The sequence below is a fragment of the Aythya ferina genome (assembly GCF_964211825.1).
Source record: "Aythya ferina genome assembly, chromosome: 11".
Taxonomy (NCBI): domain Eukaryota; kingdom Metazoa; phylum Chordata; class Aves; order Anseriformes; family Anatidae; genus Aythya; species Aythya ferina.
In genome coordinates this window covers 9,673,399-9,691,588 of record NC_140307.1, presented here as the reverse complement: position 1 = coordinate 9,691,588, position 18,190 = coordinate 9,673,399, and the positions used below count along the sequence as shown (strand labels likewise).

Below are 18,190 nucleotides of genomic sequence, written 5' to 3'. Positions count from 1 at the left end.
GAAATAAATGTTGTCTGAGTTTGGAATATTCCAATGTGATGTAAATTATATTAGGCACTTTTTCTCTAGAATGCATGTATCTAGCAGTGGCTATTAAAATAAATTCCTGTGGGTTTCTGTGTCCTTGGGACTTCCCCCCTCCTTTCTTAGTGCTTGCCCCTCTCTGAATGAGGCAAAAGTCTGCAGGGTCTAAGTAGGCTACAAGGTTTATAGCCACTGTATGAGCAAGGACTGAACTGCTGCTTCAGTGCTTGTCACTTGCACTTTTCTTTCTTTTTCATTTTTTCAATCTTGATACAGACTAGACTTTTAATTTAAACTCTCTTCTGGCCTATGTCCAAACCAAATGTAAAAATGCAGATGGTAACATTGCTTTTGAGGTATTAGAATTACAGAAAGCGAGCAATCTGCAGCACATTATCTAACATCACCTTTACTTTCCAGTTCACCCTATTTACGGGGTTCTAGAGCATTGCTAACATAAGTCTTGGGTCATTTTGTGTACTTTCTGCACCAAATCTGTGTGGCTTGTCAAGCAGCATGTTGGGTCCTATAAATCTTACTGTCTTTGAGGACTGCTACATTATATTATGCCTGCTATCATAATTAATACTTCTTTCATCCATGAGTACAAACAAAAGATGTCCAGATTAATTTTTACCAGGCAGACGTCACCTTTAACATCTGTAGGAAACTGTAACAATCCTGAAAACTAAAGATCTTCAGTACTTGAAGAAATTCCAAGCTGAAAATAAGCCAACAGTGTGCTCTGGCAGCAAAGATGACAAGGAGTATTCTTCGTAGTAGAAATTGCTTGGAGGTCTCAGGATTTGCCCTCGTTTTCCCAGAATGTTTTTTTTTTTTTTTTTTTTTTTTTCCCCCTGATATAAAGAACTTTGGTCCTGATGCCAGAGCCTTCAACATAAGCACAAGTTTAATTTTCGTAATATTATGAGTGAGAAGCAATAGTTATTATCAGAATAATGAGTATGCCTGATGAGAATAAATGTTTTTCTTGTAAACTGTAGTATTTTTTTAGTGTTGTCAATCATTTAACTAGCCTACAATATTTTAAATGGATATGTTCTCCACATAAAAAATAACCAAGCTCTTTCTGGGTCTCTGTTCTAAAATATTATTTATATTCCAAGTACTTCAAAAATTATGATTCAGGCCCTCCAAAATCATTATATTGGCTTAAAAATAATAAGTTTAAAAATAAATACATAAGCACTTCCTTTTTATTTATTTATTTGTTTGTTTATTTATTCATTTATTTATTTGATTCCCCCTCCCCCATAAGTTGTGGCTTTGGAACGTTTAGGGTGCAGTCAAGTTTTGTTTTCAGGCTCTTGTCTGGACCATAATGGCTAGAAGTTTACTATTTTATTTATAAGAAACCTGAGATTCTTTAAAAAAAAAAAAAAAAAAAAAAAAAAAACCACAACAGTGGATTCTAGCCAAATTTATTTTTTTTTTTTTTTAAGGAAAACAATGGCTGTTGTGAGTCTTGCAAATAAAGTCAAGATCATTTGCTATATGGTTATAGGCAATTTGGTAACTGGTTACTCCTTTAACTGGTTTCATTAACTACAGAGGCTGTTTACTCTTTTGCGGAAGGAGCATATAATAGGATTGCCAGTGTGAATAGATTTACAGAAAGGCTTAAGCACATGTCAGACTTGGAACTTCTTCTGAGTTGTTTTCAACTGATAGTGCATATTTTTAAGCAGTCATCAAACAGAGAGTGTCTGATAGAAATAAATGTCTGTCCTTCCTCTTCCAGGCACACAGCTGAAGACATGCAGCCTCTTACACTCACAGCAACTTTCAAACCCCATTTGCTTTTTACTCTTAAATACATAAATGAAAGGCAGAAACAAAAAGTCTGTGATTTTTCTTTTATTTCCAAGCATTCTGATCTTTTAAAACAGCTTCATACACTGTATATTTCACTGCACAGAAAAGCTTGTAAAAGAATGTAAATGTATGTGGTTTGAATGCTGGGTTAAAATAGAAAATATTCTATTTCACTGAATAGTAGGATAATTACTACAATAGTGCATCAGATTACTGTAAAAATACTTAATGCTCCCTGCTGCATACATAACGTTTTAGTTAAATTATCTACTATGTTTATATTATAAGCCAAGAAAGTCATACATATAAAACATTGCTTGTTTGAATAATGGATTTTTCCATTTTCCAATTTACATAGAATAAGAAATTTATCCATGATTGAAGTTCCCAACTAATGTAAAATTATAGTTTGGGGTGAGAAATCTGATTAATTGTTGAGACGTTTTGACAACTAAGCTCAAGCAAATGCTGCATCAATTAGGTGTAGTTATTTATTGAATAGAGTCCTTAAACTGAAAACCAAGGAACAGGAAGGAGGATGTTTTAACAGCTCTGCAATATATGTTTTGTCCTTACAGCATGAAATCAGGCTGCAGTTTTTCTTGAAATAAGGCCCCCATGGGGAGAAATCACTACTTCAGTTTGTGCCCTGTAGTTAAGTCAAATGAAGGATATGCAACATTATCAATGTTTTATTCTGGTAACACAATGAAAGCTAGGTAGGTTGTGCTGAAAGGCAGAAGTGGTTTAATGAACTCCAGGTGGCAAGCTGCAGTCACCTGGTATGACATGCCTTTTGTTCATTTGGCTGACCAATTTAGTTTTTATAACACCGTGATATAAAGTTCCAGTGGGATTACTGCTGACTTAGATGGTCTGAATGGAATTTCATTTCATTCCCCTCCTTTGTGTGAGATATTAAGAAGATATTACTTATCACAACCTGGTCTAGAGCAACATCACGTCTGAGTATAGTTTTCCCACAGGAATGCAGTGAGATCAGCAAAGTTGAAGGTGCGTAGCACAGAGTAGTTTTAGACTGAAAATAGAGATTATGTGGATGCTTTATGTGTGCTTCACTGCTTGCCTGGTAATGTCGTTCATAAGCTCCTTCTGCCAAAAGACAATTTCTAAAACTTTGTTTCTCACCTGCAGACTGTCAGGTGGGCATTTCCTATGTACATAAGGGGACAGGGAAGCTGCTCTTGTTAAAGAAACACATGGGGAAAGTTGGACAGAAAACTTTTGATTATCATGGTAGTTGGTTTGGAAAAAATAGTAGAGTTCTAGAAAGCATGTATTTACAGCTTTCTTTTGCTTGAGCATTTTCATGTCTGTGTTTATTGCCTTATGGTCTTTGTTAAAGGCTTACTCAGCTCTGACAGTGAAGCATGTTATACTCAATGTGTGTGTTCTATGTTAATGTGATTATCAATACTTTGATGTAATAGCAATGAATAGATTGTCAATCATAGTTAAGGTCAGGTCTTCTGTTCTATAAAAATTCATTAGTTTGTAGATGTAGTCAAAACATTTATATAACAAGCTCTTTCTGAACTACAAATGAGTCCCACAGGGGATCTAGAGGTCTACCAGAGAGCCTAAAAAAAATTGGAATGTATGTTATTGTGAAAAATCACTGCTGGTCTATACCTGTTGAAGTGTCTGAAGTAGTTGGACCGGTTTAAGTGTCACAAAGAAGGATCGTGACCTGGGCTGGCTTGTTTGCTGGAGTACATCGGAATTATTTATAAGTGAAAGGAACTGTTGGCTCATGAAAAGAATGACAGAGTTCATGAATGTGTTGTAAAAGATGGAGAAATATGGACCCTTGGCATGGACACAGAATTTTGTGTCGGATCCATCAACAAGCCCACTGAGACCAGAGCAGCTAACGATCAGCCAAGAAACCTTTCCTGATGTACAGTTGACACAGAAACAGGAGTACTTGTAGTAGCCTCTGTGTAGCAATAGTGGTCATGTTGTGAGGTAATGTCATAGGTGATACCATGAAGTGGCTAGTGAAGGTTTCTAGTTAGAAATGCAACCCCTTTTGAAACCTTATAAGTTGCTCATAAGAAAAGAAATAAAAGCTGCTGCTGAAAGCAGCTATGTATCCTTACAAAATCACCGGAAATAGGTGAAGGATAAGGAAATGGATTTAAGCTCTTTCAACTGTGACTCTTTAGAACACATTTTTACCTGGAAGCAGCAAAATATAGATCTCAGCATTTCAGTGCTTTTCTGTTCTACGGGATTATGATCGTTAACATTGCTCACGTAGAATATCCCAGATACACAGGTGTCGTGGTTTAACCCGGCTGGCAGCTAAACACCACGCAGCCGTTCGCTCACCCTCCCCCCTCCCTCTCTGGGACGGGGGAGAGAAATGGAAAGTGAAGCCCGTGAGTTGAGATAAAGACAGTTTAATAAGACAGGAAAATAATAATAACAAAATAATAATAACAATAATAATAATAATACAATGGTGATAATAGGAAAGTAATAATAATATGTACAAACAAGTGATGCACAATGCAATTGCTCACCACCTGCTGACCGATGCCCAGCCTAACCCCGAGCAGTCCGGCCCCCTCCCCTCGGCTAGCCACCCCTATATATTGTTTAGCATGACGTCAGATGGTATGGAATACCCCTTTGGCTAGTTTGGGTCACCTGTCCTGGGTCTGTCCCCTCCCAGCTCTTACTGCACCCCCAGCCTGCCTGTTGGCAGGACAGAGCAAAAGGCTGAGATGTCCTTGGCTTGGTATAAGCACTGCTCTGCAACAATTAAAACATCGGGGTGTTATCAGCACTCTTCTCATCCTAAGCCAAAACACAGCATTCCACCAGCTACTAGGAAGAAAATTAATTCTGTTCTAACTGAAACCAGGACAACAGGATACTCAAAGTACTTCACAAGCTGTCCTGTCTTTTGTGTACATATGGGTGAGCTTTGAAATGGAGCGAGGCTTTCAATGATAAACAATGATATATAAGATTGGATAGTTAAAAAGTTTTAAAATAGTAATTTTAAAAAGTTCACTAAATGTGCATTTGCTAAGCTGACTTGTTCTAAAGCAAAATTCTATTACATTTCATTTTCAACTCATAGAAATTTGAGTATTAGTAATCTTTCATGCTTCAGTAATAAGATCCAGGTCTTAAGAGCTGCAGACGAGAAGGTGCCAAGAATGGTCATGAGTAAGGAAAACTCAGGACTGGGTCTGATTTGCTGCCTTCAGCAAAACTATCACACCTCTTTGGACCTTTGTCATACAGGCTATGTTTAGACACCCATTCTCCTGATTTTTGTTTTGCAAGTTTTCTGCATTTTTTATTACATCTTTCACAGATCTCTGGCTCCTTAAATTCAAGGTTAGTGAGAAGGTATCGCCTGTACCCTGGTTTTGGCAATGACACCGCTGGTTGGCCTGAGACCACTATACAGCCAGGCAGATGTAGAATCTGCTGGTGTAGAGAGGGAGAGAGAGTATATTTTCTGCTGGTTTTCAAAGAGGTAGAAAGTCAAAGCAAGCATTTTAAATATCACAGGCACAGTTGCTACATATAACTCACAAATACATTTTGAAGATTAAATGGATAAATTATCTCAGTGTTGGTATTGATTTGAGAGGTTACTTTTAAGCCTGCCATCACATTCAGTATTTGGAGCTTTTTTACTGAGTATTATTCAAGAGTAAGCTTTACAGAAATCTCGTCTGTCTTCAAAGTTTCATGAGTGTTTTCCTTTTTAATCCAGGAACACAAGAAGCCATTGCAATGTGTCTGCATGTAGAAACAAAACAAGCCGTCAATGAAACCCTGTGTGACAATTCCAAGAGACCTCCACCAATGACTCGGGCTTGCAATATCAAGCTTTGTCCTCCAAGGTACACTGTAATAATGAAATTAACCATTTCTTTGCCACAATATAACTTAAATATACATTGATTTTCTCAGAAAAGGTCCAGATTGCAAGACTGTGATCTTGTTTTGGGATGAGATTTCACTACTTCTGTCTTTAACAAAATTTTTGGATTGTGTTTGATGATGGATTGTGATTTTTTTTTCTTCACTCTTTTTCCACTCTTTACATCTCACTAATTAAACAGAGAAATCTCTTCTGTGTGGATGTTCTCCAGAGCTAGAAAAACAACTTTAACTCTTTGAAAATTTTCACTAAAAACCAAAGTATATTTACTTTCAATTCATACTGAATAAAAAAATATACTGAAATTATGATTTAAAGTTATCCTAATTTTATGCCTTTTTAGTAGCCCCATCTAGTTCTTACAGATTTCTTATATGTGCATGGAGATCCTAGGAAAAGAAAAAAAAAAAAAGTCAAAATCCACATAAACTTAGCTAGTTTGGTCACTTCTAAGGGCCATATGTGAAATTTTGACATGTGTTGCCTTATTTACCCATTTTTGATCTCTGACATCCCTGATCCTTTGCATATTGTTTCTAAAATGTGTTTGCAGAAACCACCTCCTGCTAAATGTAGGGAATAAAAGTTAACAGGAACAGGATGTTTTATAGAAAATGTATACACAATTAAAGAAAGTTTTGTAAATGTAAGAAAGGTCTATTTACATATTTACATTTATAAAAGTAAATGTCAGCAGGTTGCCAACAGGCTATTTTTTTTATTATTTATTTCTTGGTTTTGTTTCTTTTTGTGTGTGTGCATGTCTTTTCATGAGAAGCATTCCTCAAGTAAATTCTGGAGTCAAATAAATTTGCTTTGACATAAGTCTATTACTTTATTGTGAATACTTGTGCATTTCTTCCTTCCTGGGAAGTTTATAAATCTAGTTTGGCCTACCAGCCAAACCAATGGGATATTTCATCCATCTATCAATAAATATGCCTTCAGTTATTTTTTGCTAGGTTCTGTTTGGGTTTGATTTCTCCTTACCCAAAGTGAGTTGCTAAAACATGATCTTTTGGCTGTGGTCTTGGAACAGGTGGCAAACCGGTCCCTGGAGACGGTGCTCAGCTACCTGTGGAGTTGGGATACAGACGAGAGATGTATACTGCCAGCAGCCAGGAGGGCCTACTGTTGCTACTGAGGACTGCAAAGACAAAAAGCCTCATTCTTTGCAAGCCTGCAACCAGATTGATTGTCCCCCTGTTTGGCATGTTGAGGAATGGCAACAGGTATGACTGGGTTATGGAAACAGTTTAAATGCAAGCAGTGTTCCTCTGGTTAGGTACTTCAAATTTTCTAGCCTGAATAACATAGAACATAGCTTCTAGACATTGAATTTAAGAGTTTTAACTAGTTCTGTTAGAATAAATCAATCCAGAGTCAAAAATACCTCTTTTCACTACTATGCCAATGAGTACTGACAGGATGAGGTGGTAAGTTGTTTTTTTTGTTGTTGTTGTTTTTGTTTTTGTTTGTTTGTTTATTATTATTATTATTATTTTTAAGGATTTCAAAATGCTGGATATCAGTTACTCCAGACATCACCTCTCTTTCTATACTCTGCAAATGCAATAATATACTTTTGGAGATGTTTGTATGTTTATTTAACTCAAAAACATTTCCTAACTCACAGTAGGTATATTAACTGATGCGGGGCATGGTCAGATCTACGTGTAAAATGCATGTTTTTTTTAAGATTTCTGCTACTTAATTGCATTCAGGTGGGTTAGGTTCTCCTCATTTCTAATATATTAACTAAACATTTTAGCTGAAGAATTTTCTACAAGCTGCTTGCTTTTTAATTGAAACTAGATGTCATTTTTCAAGTGTGCATAACTATGGGGAGCCTTGTAGTGTTTATGTACAATAATGGTGTGATACATAAGCACAGACATACATACAGGTCTACACGCTATGTTCTTTTCTTAGTGCTCACGTACTTGTGGAGGAGGGATCCAGACCCGCAAAGTGTACTGTAAGCAGCTGTTGACAGACGGAAGCTTCCTGAAACTCTCTGACGACACCTGCCAGGAACCTAAATTGCCAACTACTAAACCATGTGCAAAAGTTGACTGTCCTCCTCAGCTCATTGTAGGAGAATGGTCCAAGGTGAGTAGCCCCCAGTAAGGCGGGGGAGTGGCGGAGGGCTCCAAAACCTTCAAGTGCAACATGATCTCTATAGAATTCTGCTTGGGTGACTAGTGGATGATCGGAGTAGTAAACTCACAGGGTAGCTGAATGCTTTGCAAGACATGTACATACCTGGACTAAACTGTGTGTACAGTTGTTGTGCATCTCTGCCTACAATCAGACTGTTTATGTCCCTCTTCCAGAGCTGTGTTTGGGTTGCTGAAACAAAAGCTACAATGCATTGCATGCATTCTGCCAGACATAGTTTGGTATTTAATATTTGATATTTTAGCTATCAATTATTTCATAGTACAGCTTCTTAAAAGAAAATATTTGCATCGCATTTTCTCCTTTCCCATTTAATGTAAGCATGCTACCACTCCCTGTTCAAAAAGATTTATAGGAGGGCATTTAGAAGCTGCAATTCAAGCTTGTGCAATATGAACTAGGAGAATGGGCTGAGAGACTTGACACAGACTCTTTAGAACGTGCTGATTTGTTTCTCTGAGATAATAGATCACATTGGTCTGTTCTCCCCATGGTTGGACATAAAGAAATACTGTCATGTTATTTTAATCGTTCCCGAGTTGCTTGCTGGAACAAGTTAGCTATCTTATAATCTTATTGCTTGGAAAAGTGCAGAGGGTTTAATGTCTGGATAACACAAGGATTCATATGGAGAAGAGAGCTCTCTCTCTGTCTCTCTCAAACTGTTTAAAATTAGTATGTGTGGCATGGGACAGCAAGTTTAGTTTGCATCCTTCCTTTCACAGTGCTCAGTAAGCTGTGGTGTTGGAATCCAGAGAAGGAAAGTTGCCTGCCAAAACCGAACAGCAAAGGGCCAATATGTTGCATTAAATGGATCAATGTGTAGTGGTCTGTCTCCTTCACTGCTTGTAAGGTCTTGTCAGATGAATGCCTGCAACAGTAAGTATGTTACTTTATGTAGTTTCCTGTTGATTTGGAACGATATATTTATAAAGAAATATCTGAACACAGGTTAATTCACTCATCTCCCTATACTTTCATAACATTACTAATCTGGCATAAATGGAATGTCATAATTACTAGACCAGTGATAACAGGTTTGCTCTTAATTTATTTTGTTCCAGTCACAAACAAAGGTCAGGATCTAAAGAAGTAGTTTCTGAATACACTTTAATGTTATGTACCTCTCACACTCATACTCACCTAAATTTGTTGATTTTTTTCTTTTAACCTTTACAGTATCCCAACTGTGAAAACATCCGTCAATTGAGTATAAATTGCAAAGGATGTTAGAAAAGATAAGAATCCATTTCTGGCTTGTGTTTTCATTGCATGTTTGTATTACACTGGACATTTAGTCTAGTACAGTAGAATTCAAAACCCGACATTCTGTGCCAGTGATAACTGTAGGTGTAATTTCTGTCATTACTTATAGAAATGAGAATCCCAGTCTCATGAGTTTTGTAGGAATTGATGACAGTAAACAAAATAACTAACTAACTAAATAAAAAATCACAGTATTTTTATTACTGTGTATAAAAATCTATTAAGAAAAAGCTGTCTATAGGAATTGTATAATTTGGGCACAATCTGGTCATGATACTGATGGTAGTTGTACAAATTGCGTATGTGTAACTGCCATGGAAATACCTTGCCAATATAATGGTCTAGTGGGAGTTGTCCCTGCCCATGGCAGGGGGAGTTGGAATTAGATGATCTTTAAGGTTCCTTCCAAGCCAAACCATTCTATGATTCCGTGATAATGTATGTTCAATTACATACAGTAATTTACAATGAGCAGTTCTAAATGCTGTTTCATTAAGACAAAACTTGGCCTCTCCCTTCCTTTGTAAACGAGAGTATCATTTTGTAGGTTTGGGGAGCAGGGAGCTGAACAGAAAGGAAAAAAAGGAGACTCGCTTTTTAGGTATGGGGATGAGGAAAACCAAAAGCTTTCATTAGTGGCCCGCTTTTGATCACAGATCACAAAGATAGACATGTTTTGACCCAATCCGTAGTGCTATCAAGAAACAGCTACTTTATAAACTTTGAGGCTTTGCTTTAAAAATTATTCACAAAACAAAATAAGAAATAGAATAATTACTGATTCATACATAATATGAAACTTCTTTTCCTGGCCTGCATTTCAGATTAACATGCCAAAATCCTGAGGTTCAAAACTCCACTTAAATAAAGCCCTGTGGACTTTCAGGAATGTCCTTGGCATAAGGTTTAATAAAATATTTTGAGCTGCATATCTATCTGAATTTAATTAATTGTGGATAGTTGAATGGCAGTGTAGCTGGTTTGCAAATTGCATAGCACAGACTGATATTAAAATTACATTGTCAGCTTCCACCACAGTGCCAAAAAAGCAGGACACTGGGCTGCACAGGGAATGTGACTGAACTGAATGAATATGGATCAAAGTGACCAAAGTGATCCCACTATTCTCTCCCTTCATCTCCAGAACTGTTTGCAGCAATGGAGGCCCTGCAGCTCAGGTCTGCATGGCAAGTACAGAGCAGGAGGGCAGGGGAAGGCATGAGACATGTCCATACCTCTAGTTTCAATCTGAATTTTGCAGAAGGAGCCAGGGCAGAAGCAGCAGCAGCAGGCTTTGGACGCACAGTAACGTGCAGGAGGCATTCCTCCTCCTGCAGCTGTGGGTTCAGGCCCCCCAGAAGGGGGAGTGGATAGAAGGCAGGAATATAGCATGGCCCTCAGGTGGCAGATGGCTAGCAATGAAGAGTGAAGCAGACTTCAGTGTGGTGCATGGCATGCATGCTCTTAGGCGTTCTTGGTTCTCATCTGTGCCTCAGATGAGCTTCTTCATTTTCATTGTCTCGTGACAATGCTGGGGCTTTTTATACTTCATCTTTTACCTTGGGACTAGTAATTGAAGCAGTTTTCTACTTAATATTGGATCTATTAAGTCAGAACATTCCTGACTCTGAGAAAAAGGAAATAACACCCATCTACCCCTGAGGTCACCAGGACCTGACGCCCAGCTAAAGCTGCACAGGACCATTAGAGGTCATAGACTCAGATGGATTTGTACCAGGTGATAATGAGGTCCAATGGCTCCAGTACAATCTAATCATTAAGTGAGATTTACCTCGTAGAAAAAACTCTCTCAAACGGTCCATTACCTCAGCAGCTGCAAGACTGGATGATACTAAGGATCTAGAAACACTTATGTGGCCTTATATATTTATATGACTTTATATATTTACATGGCCTGCCATCCACAGCTCTGAACTTTGTTTCACTCCTAATCTTGCTCACCAGTCACCAGTAAAAATATACACACCCTTTAGTGTTGAACTGCTAATGAGAGTTAGAGGTCTTTCTTTCTTTCTTTTTTTAAAAAAAAGAAGAAATGGATGAGACTTGTTAACATATTTATAAGTGTGCACTGGATTTAATTCCATGTTGGAATAACTAGTGTAAACAGAGCACAGCCTGAAGTATTTTAATTTGTGTGTTTAAAGTTACACTTACTGTGTCTGTAAGTTGGATTTTGGAAATCGAAGATTTAATATTGGAACCTTTCCCTAAAAATAAATATTTGGGGCCCAATAACTTATTAAAAACAGGACACTAGTTTAATAATTTTAGTAAACTAAGTGCCTAAAGCAATTTATTTGTTGTACCATGTGAAATGGTTGAGGGAACCATGTATCTGGATAACAAAAACTGATATAAAAGCTGTGTAATTATGAAACCATGATATCCCCACTGGTCTGAACTCATTACCCAAAACATTGAAAATAACCATTTTGTTTTATAAGCATAAGAATGCACTCTAGGGTGTAGTTCATATAGTGTACACACTTATTGAATGCTTGAAACATTTAGCTTTTCACCTATTTCTTCACAGCATATTTGAAGCATATGTATATTAAGAAGCATGCAGTTTTTCAAATATTGTTTGTGTGCCATCAATGTGGTTGTCATTTTATTTCTGTACCTACCAAGTGGAATAGTAGTAATGATTTCAAATTCAGGCAATTGAGGAGCATTTTTATTTGTGTCCGTTTTCTGGCTCATCAACTCATTCTGCAGGCTCAGTGTTTTTCTGTCACATACCAAAAGGCTGGGTCACCAAATACGATTGAATTGTTTTCTAGCACCAGTGTAGAGTGTTTCCCGCCTCTTCCCAGCTGGCCAATTTCATTGTGCATGGAATGAGCTCAGGGGGTGCATGCCCTTGCTCCCCTCCTAGATAGCTTTGTTTCTCACCTACCTAGTGCTTTTTCAGTCAGATTAGTTCTTCTGATCAAAGCAGGGCACAGTAGTTGCCAGCAGTGAGTCAACACAGTGGTATCTGAAACATTGCAGTCATTCTGCTGTTGCCTCCTGTGTGCCTACCCGGCCACTTCTGGGAAAGCCTGCCTGTGGTGGTAGCATTTAAGCAGCGCCCTAGAAACCTTTCCACATCCAGCTGTCTGCAGTAGGATGCAGGAGGAGCTTTGTAATACCCGGTGTCTCTGTACCCTGTCTGCATGAAGCTTTATGCAGTATTGTCTGCTTTTGTCAATTCATCTGATGACTGTGTTTGGCCTCTCCAAGTTTTGACTTTTCTCTTTCCTCACTTCCCTCTCTTCATTCTTGGCATAGCGCTGTGAACACCTCATCTTTCAACCTGAAGAAATTACCCTCAGTCAGTGATTACAGGGTGGCTCTGCTTGTTACATGTACTGTGTCTTCATTGACTGCTTCTTTCACCTCCTATGTCGCTGTTTGGCTTCAGTCAGGCAGACAACAAGCAAGGCCAGCCAACAATTTAAATAACAGTCAAGGGGAGCCTTGCTTTTCAGATGGATTGTGTTTTATTTAGGTCATTCCACACTTGACAGTGCACTAATGTAGGGAAAGTAATAATGTGTTCAAATTTTTGATTCACTTTTTCCATTCCCTTCATGCCTAGCCTTTCTGAGGCAGCAATAGGAAACATAACCATAATAGGATTATGTATATAATATAAAATAATATATAATATATCTCAGTATACATTTAGGTATGTGTGCACCATCTATGTCCTTCATATAAGTATACATTGCTGGTATCTTCTCATTGTTGGGAGTTTTGGGGAAGAAGTAATAGAATTCTTGGCTGGAGCAGGGGAATGTTATGGTTTCATGTTGTTCATTTTCCTGCATTTTTGTGACTTAGATAAAAGCTCAACATTTTGCAATCTGACTTGAACAAAGTCAGGAAAAATTCCGTCAAGCATTCTGTAAAAAGCAGATTTTGTAAGCATGAGTGCCAATGATTAGATACTTTTCAACACTTAGTTTTCTTTCAGAGATTAAACCAAAGCTTCCAGAAAAGTATTCTGCTCATGGACCTCAGATTGTCAGTATTCACCGAGTCTATATTCAGACCAGACAAGAGAAGCGCATCAATTTTACCATAGGAAGCCGAGCATACTTACTTCCAAAAACATCTGTTGTAATTAAGTGCCCTGTACGAAGATTCCAGAAATCACTTATCCGATGGGAGAAAGATGGACAACACTTACAAAACTCTAAAAGACTTGGCATCACCAAGTCAGGGTCACTGAAAATACATTGTCTTGAAGCAACTGATATCGGTGTGTACCGGTGTATTGCAGGCTCTGTGCACGAGACATTTGTACTCAAACTCATTGGTACTGATAACAGACTGATAGAACCACCAAATCTTAGAAAACATGCCAGTGAGACTGCTAATGCAGATCACAACGAGGCCAACAGCTTTGGGGCCAAATGGCATAAAATGAGCAAAATGTGGCAAATGTGGAGTAAGAAGAATGAGCTCTATCTGGGTGACAGGCAAGTAAATGATCAACCATTTCTGAGAAATCTTGAAACCTTTGGGAGTAATTCAGCAGAAGAATTTAGCTCTCGAGAATTCAAGAATAAACGACTGGAGGCAGCAGTTCTCCAAGGTGCCTACAGCATGGATACCGTGCAGTTTGAAGAACTAATAAGCAACATGAGTCAGCTCATTGAAACTGGAGAAGTCAATGATGACTTGGCATCCCAGGTCATTTATCAATTAATTGCTGAATTATCTAGGCTTCCACAACCAACCACTGAAAAATGGAAGGGGGCCCAGGATGAGAAATTTGCCTCAAAATTCACAGGCAAATCACCAAACAAATCTGAACATTTTAGCACAAAAGCTGTTGATAAATTAATGTTGGACCAGAAGGTTCCAGTTATTATGAGGCAAAAGGAAATTCCTGGAGTTTCCTTTAACAAAACAGTAACTGTACGAATTGGAAATACAGTTTTTCTGACCAAGAATACTCATGCTGTCAATCTACTGTGTGAAACAGCTGGTATTAGTGAAGTGAAATATACTTGGACAAAAGATGGGGAGACATTAAGATCCTCTGAGAAGTAAGTAAATATCTTCTTTGAATGAATTATGTCACTATAAACTGTTAAAATACACCCTGCTGTGTGGTGTTAAAACATACTGCTGTAAAAATGAGATAAGCATGAATCCTGTGCCTTCCATCTTTTTATTTAATTTGTTTTCTTTCAAATGTCTGTCATGTTGTTTTGTTTTACTAACTTCCAAGTGTGTGTCCATTTCCACAATATTACATGGAAGAATTATTTTTTTTACTAGGTTAATTTTGGATGTAGCTGTTTTTGTGATCTGCCTTAAACATTTCAGCTGCATCAGAAAATGAACAGATTTATACTCAATTAAATTAAGACGACTATTGGATGGATTTGTTCATATACCAGATACAGTGAGATCACATTAAAAACTTCTGCTGTGGTATAGATGAAAAGCAGTATTTCTTATGCCTCATCTTATGGAGGGAAAATATCAGTTGTCTCTTCACCATCCTTCAACACGGAGTAAATTTTTAGGTATACCTGTGTCTGCATAACTTAAATTAAAAAAAAATAATAATAAAAAATAACTTTTTTATTTTAGCTTTTTAAATTTTGTAATACTTTAGAACTTGTAAAAATTTCTGCTAAGGACAGTGCAGTGCAAAATAACGAAAAACTTCTAATACTATCTCATTTCAAAACTACACCTGAAGAACAAGTACAGCAAGTGTATTATACTCAGTTGTTTACTTAAGACAGAGCAAATACCTCATTGTTGATAAATTAGAAACTCACCTGATAATACTAACATTAGCTTTGTTGGAGAGCCTCTTAGAATTATAGCTAGCTCTTGAGTAATGAAAAAAAATGATTCTGAAATTATAGACATTTTTGGATATTTCTCAACATACTTAACCGATTAATCACACTGCCAAGAAAAATATACTTCTGCAGGGCTATCAATTAAAGCAAAGACACCAAACCAAACCATTTTTTAAAGTGCAAATGTTTATGGAACCACGTAGCTCCCACCAGTTGTTTATTTTGTTAACTGTGCATAATTTCCCACTAATTTGTTGCAAGTGATACTTTCGGTTTTTTGGACATCATGATGTTTTGTTTATTTGTGAGCATCTGTTTGATTCCTAATGTCTACTTTCATAAATTGCCTTTATTTTAGCCCAGACTGATATTCTTGCCCTTAGGATACATTGGCTACTTAGTTTTCTTTCCCAAGCCCTTTTTTTTTTTCCACGTTAAGCTTTCTTATACACAAATGCATGTATGCGTTTATATTCATATATGTATATACATTTGTGTACTCAAAAACCAGTGACAGTAATAATATTGCATCTGAAAAAGAATGTGAGCAAGTAAGTAGGTTGTACTGCAATGCCACCTCACATATCTTGCCCTGAGATGGCAGGCAAGGTGTTCAAGACACCTGTGAGTTTTTGGTAGAAGACTTCAGCTTTAATGATGATATTAAAATTAACAAACTAACTACAGTAATTTGGGAGTCATATTAGTCCATATATTTGCAGATTCCACAATCCTGCTAAAAAAAAAAAAAACAAGCTTGCACTGGAGAAATTAATTTCTTGCCAAGCCTAATACTTTTAATTGTGGTAGTCTGATTTCTTCATGCTCTCATTCCTGAGGGATTCTGGTTAGCAGTAGTAAATCTGCTGTCTTTCAAAGGGCAGCAATTAGGACACAGCTTTGCAGAAGAAGGATATCTGAAGATTCTTACATACATGTATCCTTTAGCTCTCCCCCTTTGTCACCAAAGAGAAGGCAAAACTGTTACTGCATGCATTGGTTTAGTACAGTAAGTTTCTAAAAAGTTTTGTTGCTGTATCCTCAACTCTTGCAGATAGAAGGCTCAGCTGTGTCTGTCCTAGGGCTGTAACCCTTGTCTTTTCTTGAATATTCTGCAGCATGATCCTGGACACCATTGGAAAAGTGCAGATTCAGAGTCCTACTCAAAAGGAACTGGGTACATATGGATGCCTGGTTGTTAATGACTTTGGTTTTGATATGGAAACATCTTTGCTATTGCGTGCAGGTAGGAATTGTAGCATCCACAGAACTGGGGATGTATTCTTTTCATACACCTATCCCCAGCTCCATTTGATATAGTTTCTTTTGCTGGCAGTTTATGAAATTCTGCCCGATCTAATAGGTAGTAATGAGATGGTCTTGCTCTAAAACCAGAGCAGGTTTGAGCTGAGTCTGCTTTTGTGTATCCCACCTGTATTTTTGGGGTGGTTCTTTTCAAACTGAAATCTGTTCCAAACATGACAAATTTAAACACAAGCTCTATATTTACAAGTCAGATAAAGCTTTTAATATTGATTATTCTTTTGCTTTCATTTCAAAGAGGTTCCTGTCATCTTGTCCTCTGTGTTAAATGTTACAAATCTGGAAGCCAGCAATCTCTCTGCTATCGTTGGAGATACAATCATGGCAAGAATTGGAGCAAATATTATGATTGAATGTCCAGTGAAAGGTAAGCAAGAACTCCACTGAAATTCCTTGTAATGTTAAAATAAGAAGTTTACTCTGTATCTAGAAAAGAGCTACCAGCAAAGGCAGCAAGATCATTGATCATTAGTCATTTTTTTCAGTATGTGTGTCACTCAACAAGTCCTATGTCTTTTCTGTTGGTCACTTTAGTTTACACATATGTGCTATGTGTTCAACAGGCTTTGTTTTAGAAGTACTTTTCTTTCCATCAGGTGGTCTGAGGCTCCACTACAGAACTTAAAGTCCACTGAAGTGAGTAACTATCTTACTGCAATAGCAAGCATAGCCAGCTGACTTGCTCATCAGGGAGCTCTCCTTATCCTTATTTGAGATGCCCATATGTCTAGACTGTTGTTAAAACTGAAAATGAAATCTCCAGCCATAGTTTAATAGAACTTTAAACCTGACAGTGAAGTAAACTTACCTTTTAGAGCCATCAGTCTGCAGCTGCAGTACAGAAGACAAAGAAAAGTGCCGAGCCATGAAAGCATATAGATATTGTCTAGCACAACATCTGTCAAGCAGCATTAAGGTTAATCAAAAGCTACATGCATTAAGCAGATCCCTGTTTCATTTTATTTTCTTGTCCTTTTTAAAGGAAAGGTTGATATTTTCTTTTTCAATCTCATCAATATTATCTTTTAAGTTTCATTTGCAAGATTTAACTCACAGTGGTGATACTCTGTCAAATATTTAATAAGCGAAGGTCAGTCTTTTGTGCCTTATTGAAGAACATACATGAAAATATTTGCTGATAACAGTAGACGTTGCAATTGAATACAAAGAGACTTCAGAGAAATCAGTGTGCCATTCACATTTATATTGTTGGGGGAGCACGTATCTGAGTGTTGATACTGAACCAGAATACTGATATACTGATAGAAATATATATGCAAATAGTTCTGCCTACAATTGCGGCGCCAGGCTGACATATATTAGGACATGTGGCTCTGCTATTTGCTGTTGTACCAAGGCTAATTCTTTGATGAAGTAATATTTTCCAACTACAGTTTGGCAACTCTGTGCAGAACTGACCTACATCTCCAATTCAGCAGAGAGTTAATGTCACACTGTTAATATTAATATTGTTAGGATGGGTAAGCAGTTAGCAATTTAAATATAAATTAATATTTTCACATGGGACTGTGGATTTCCAAATGCTTTAGAATTGTATATATTACTGAGCCAAATCTTAGTTATGGTAAGACACCAGTGTTGACTTAAAATTGATTTATCTAATTGCTTTATTTCCCATCATTGCCAAGGAAATGAGTATTACTGCTTGTGAATAAAATAGAGTTTACATGTCTTAAAATTTCTCTTAGCCTAGAAGCAGAAAAACTTATGAAATAATGTAAGCAGAGTTTTTTTCTGATCTCCTTTTTTGATGAAAAGTAATACA

General features: G+C 37.2%; 1 protein-coding gene across 10 annotated transcripts in view; it reads left to right on the top strand.

Moving 5' to 3' along the window:
• ADAMTSL3 (ADAMTS like 3) overlaps positions 1 to 18,190 on the top strand; it is a 201,766-nt gene that overhangs the window by 160,819 nt on the left and 22,757 nt on the right. For all 10 annotated transcript variants that reach the window (XR_014696786.1, XM_084532086.1, XM_084532090.1 and 7 more), the window contains 7 exons: positions 5,624 to 5,753; positions 6,834 to 7,026; positions 7,727 to 7,906; positions 8,701 to 8,854; positions 13,227 to 14,307; positions 16,200 to 16,327; positions 16,643 to 16,771. Coding sequence is in view for 9 of the 10 variants with exons in the window: in XM_084532086.1 (XP_084388212.1) it covers positions 5,624 to 5,753; positions 6,834 to 7,026; positions 7,727 to 7,906; positions 8,701 to 8,854; positions 13,227 to 14,307; positions 16,200 to 16,327; positions 16,643 to 16,771 (1,995 nt within the window). In the remaining variant the exon portion in view is untranslated. The remainder of the gene's footprint in view (positions 1 to 5,623; positions 5,754 to 6,833; positions 7,027 to 7,726; positions 7,907 to 8,700; positions 8,855 to 13,226; positions 14,308 to 16,199; positions 16,328 to 16,642; positions 16,772 to 18,190) is intronic.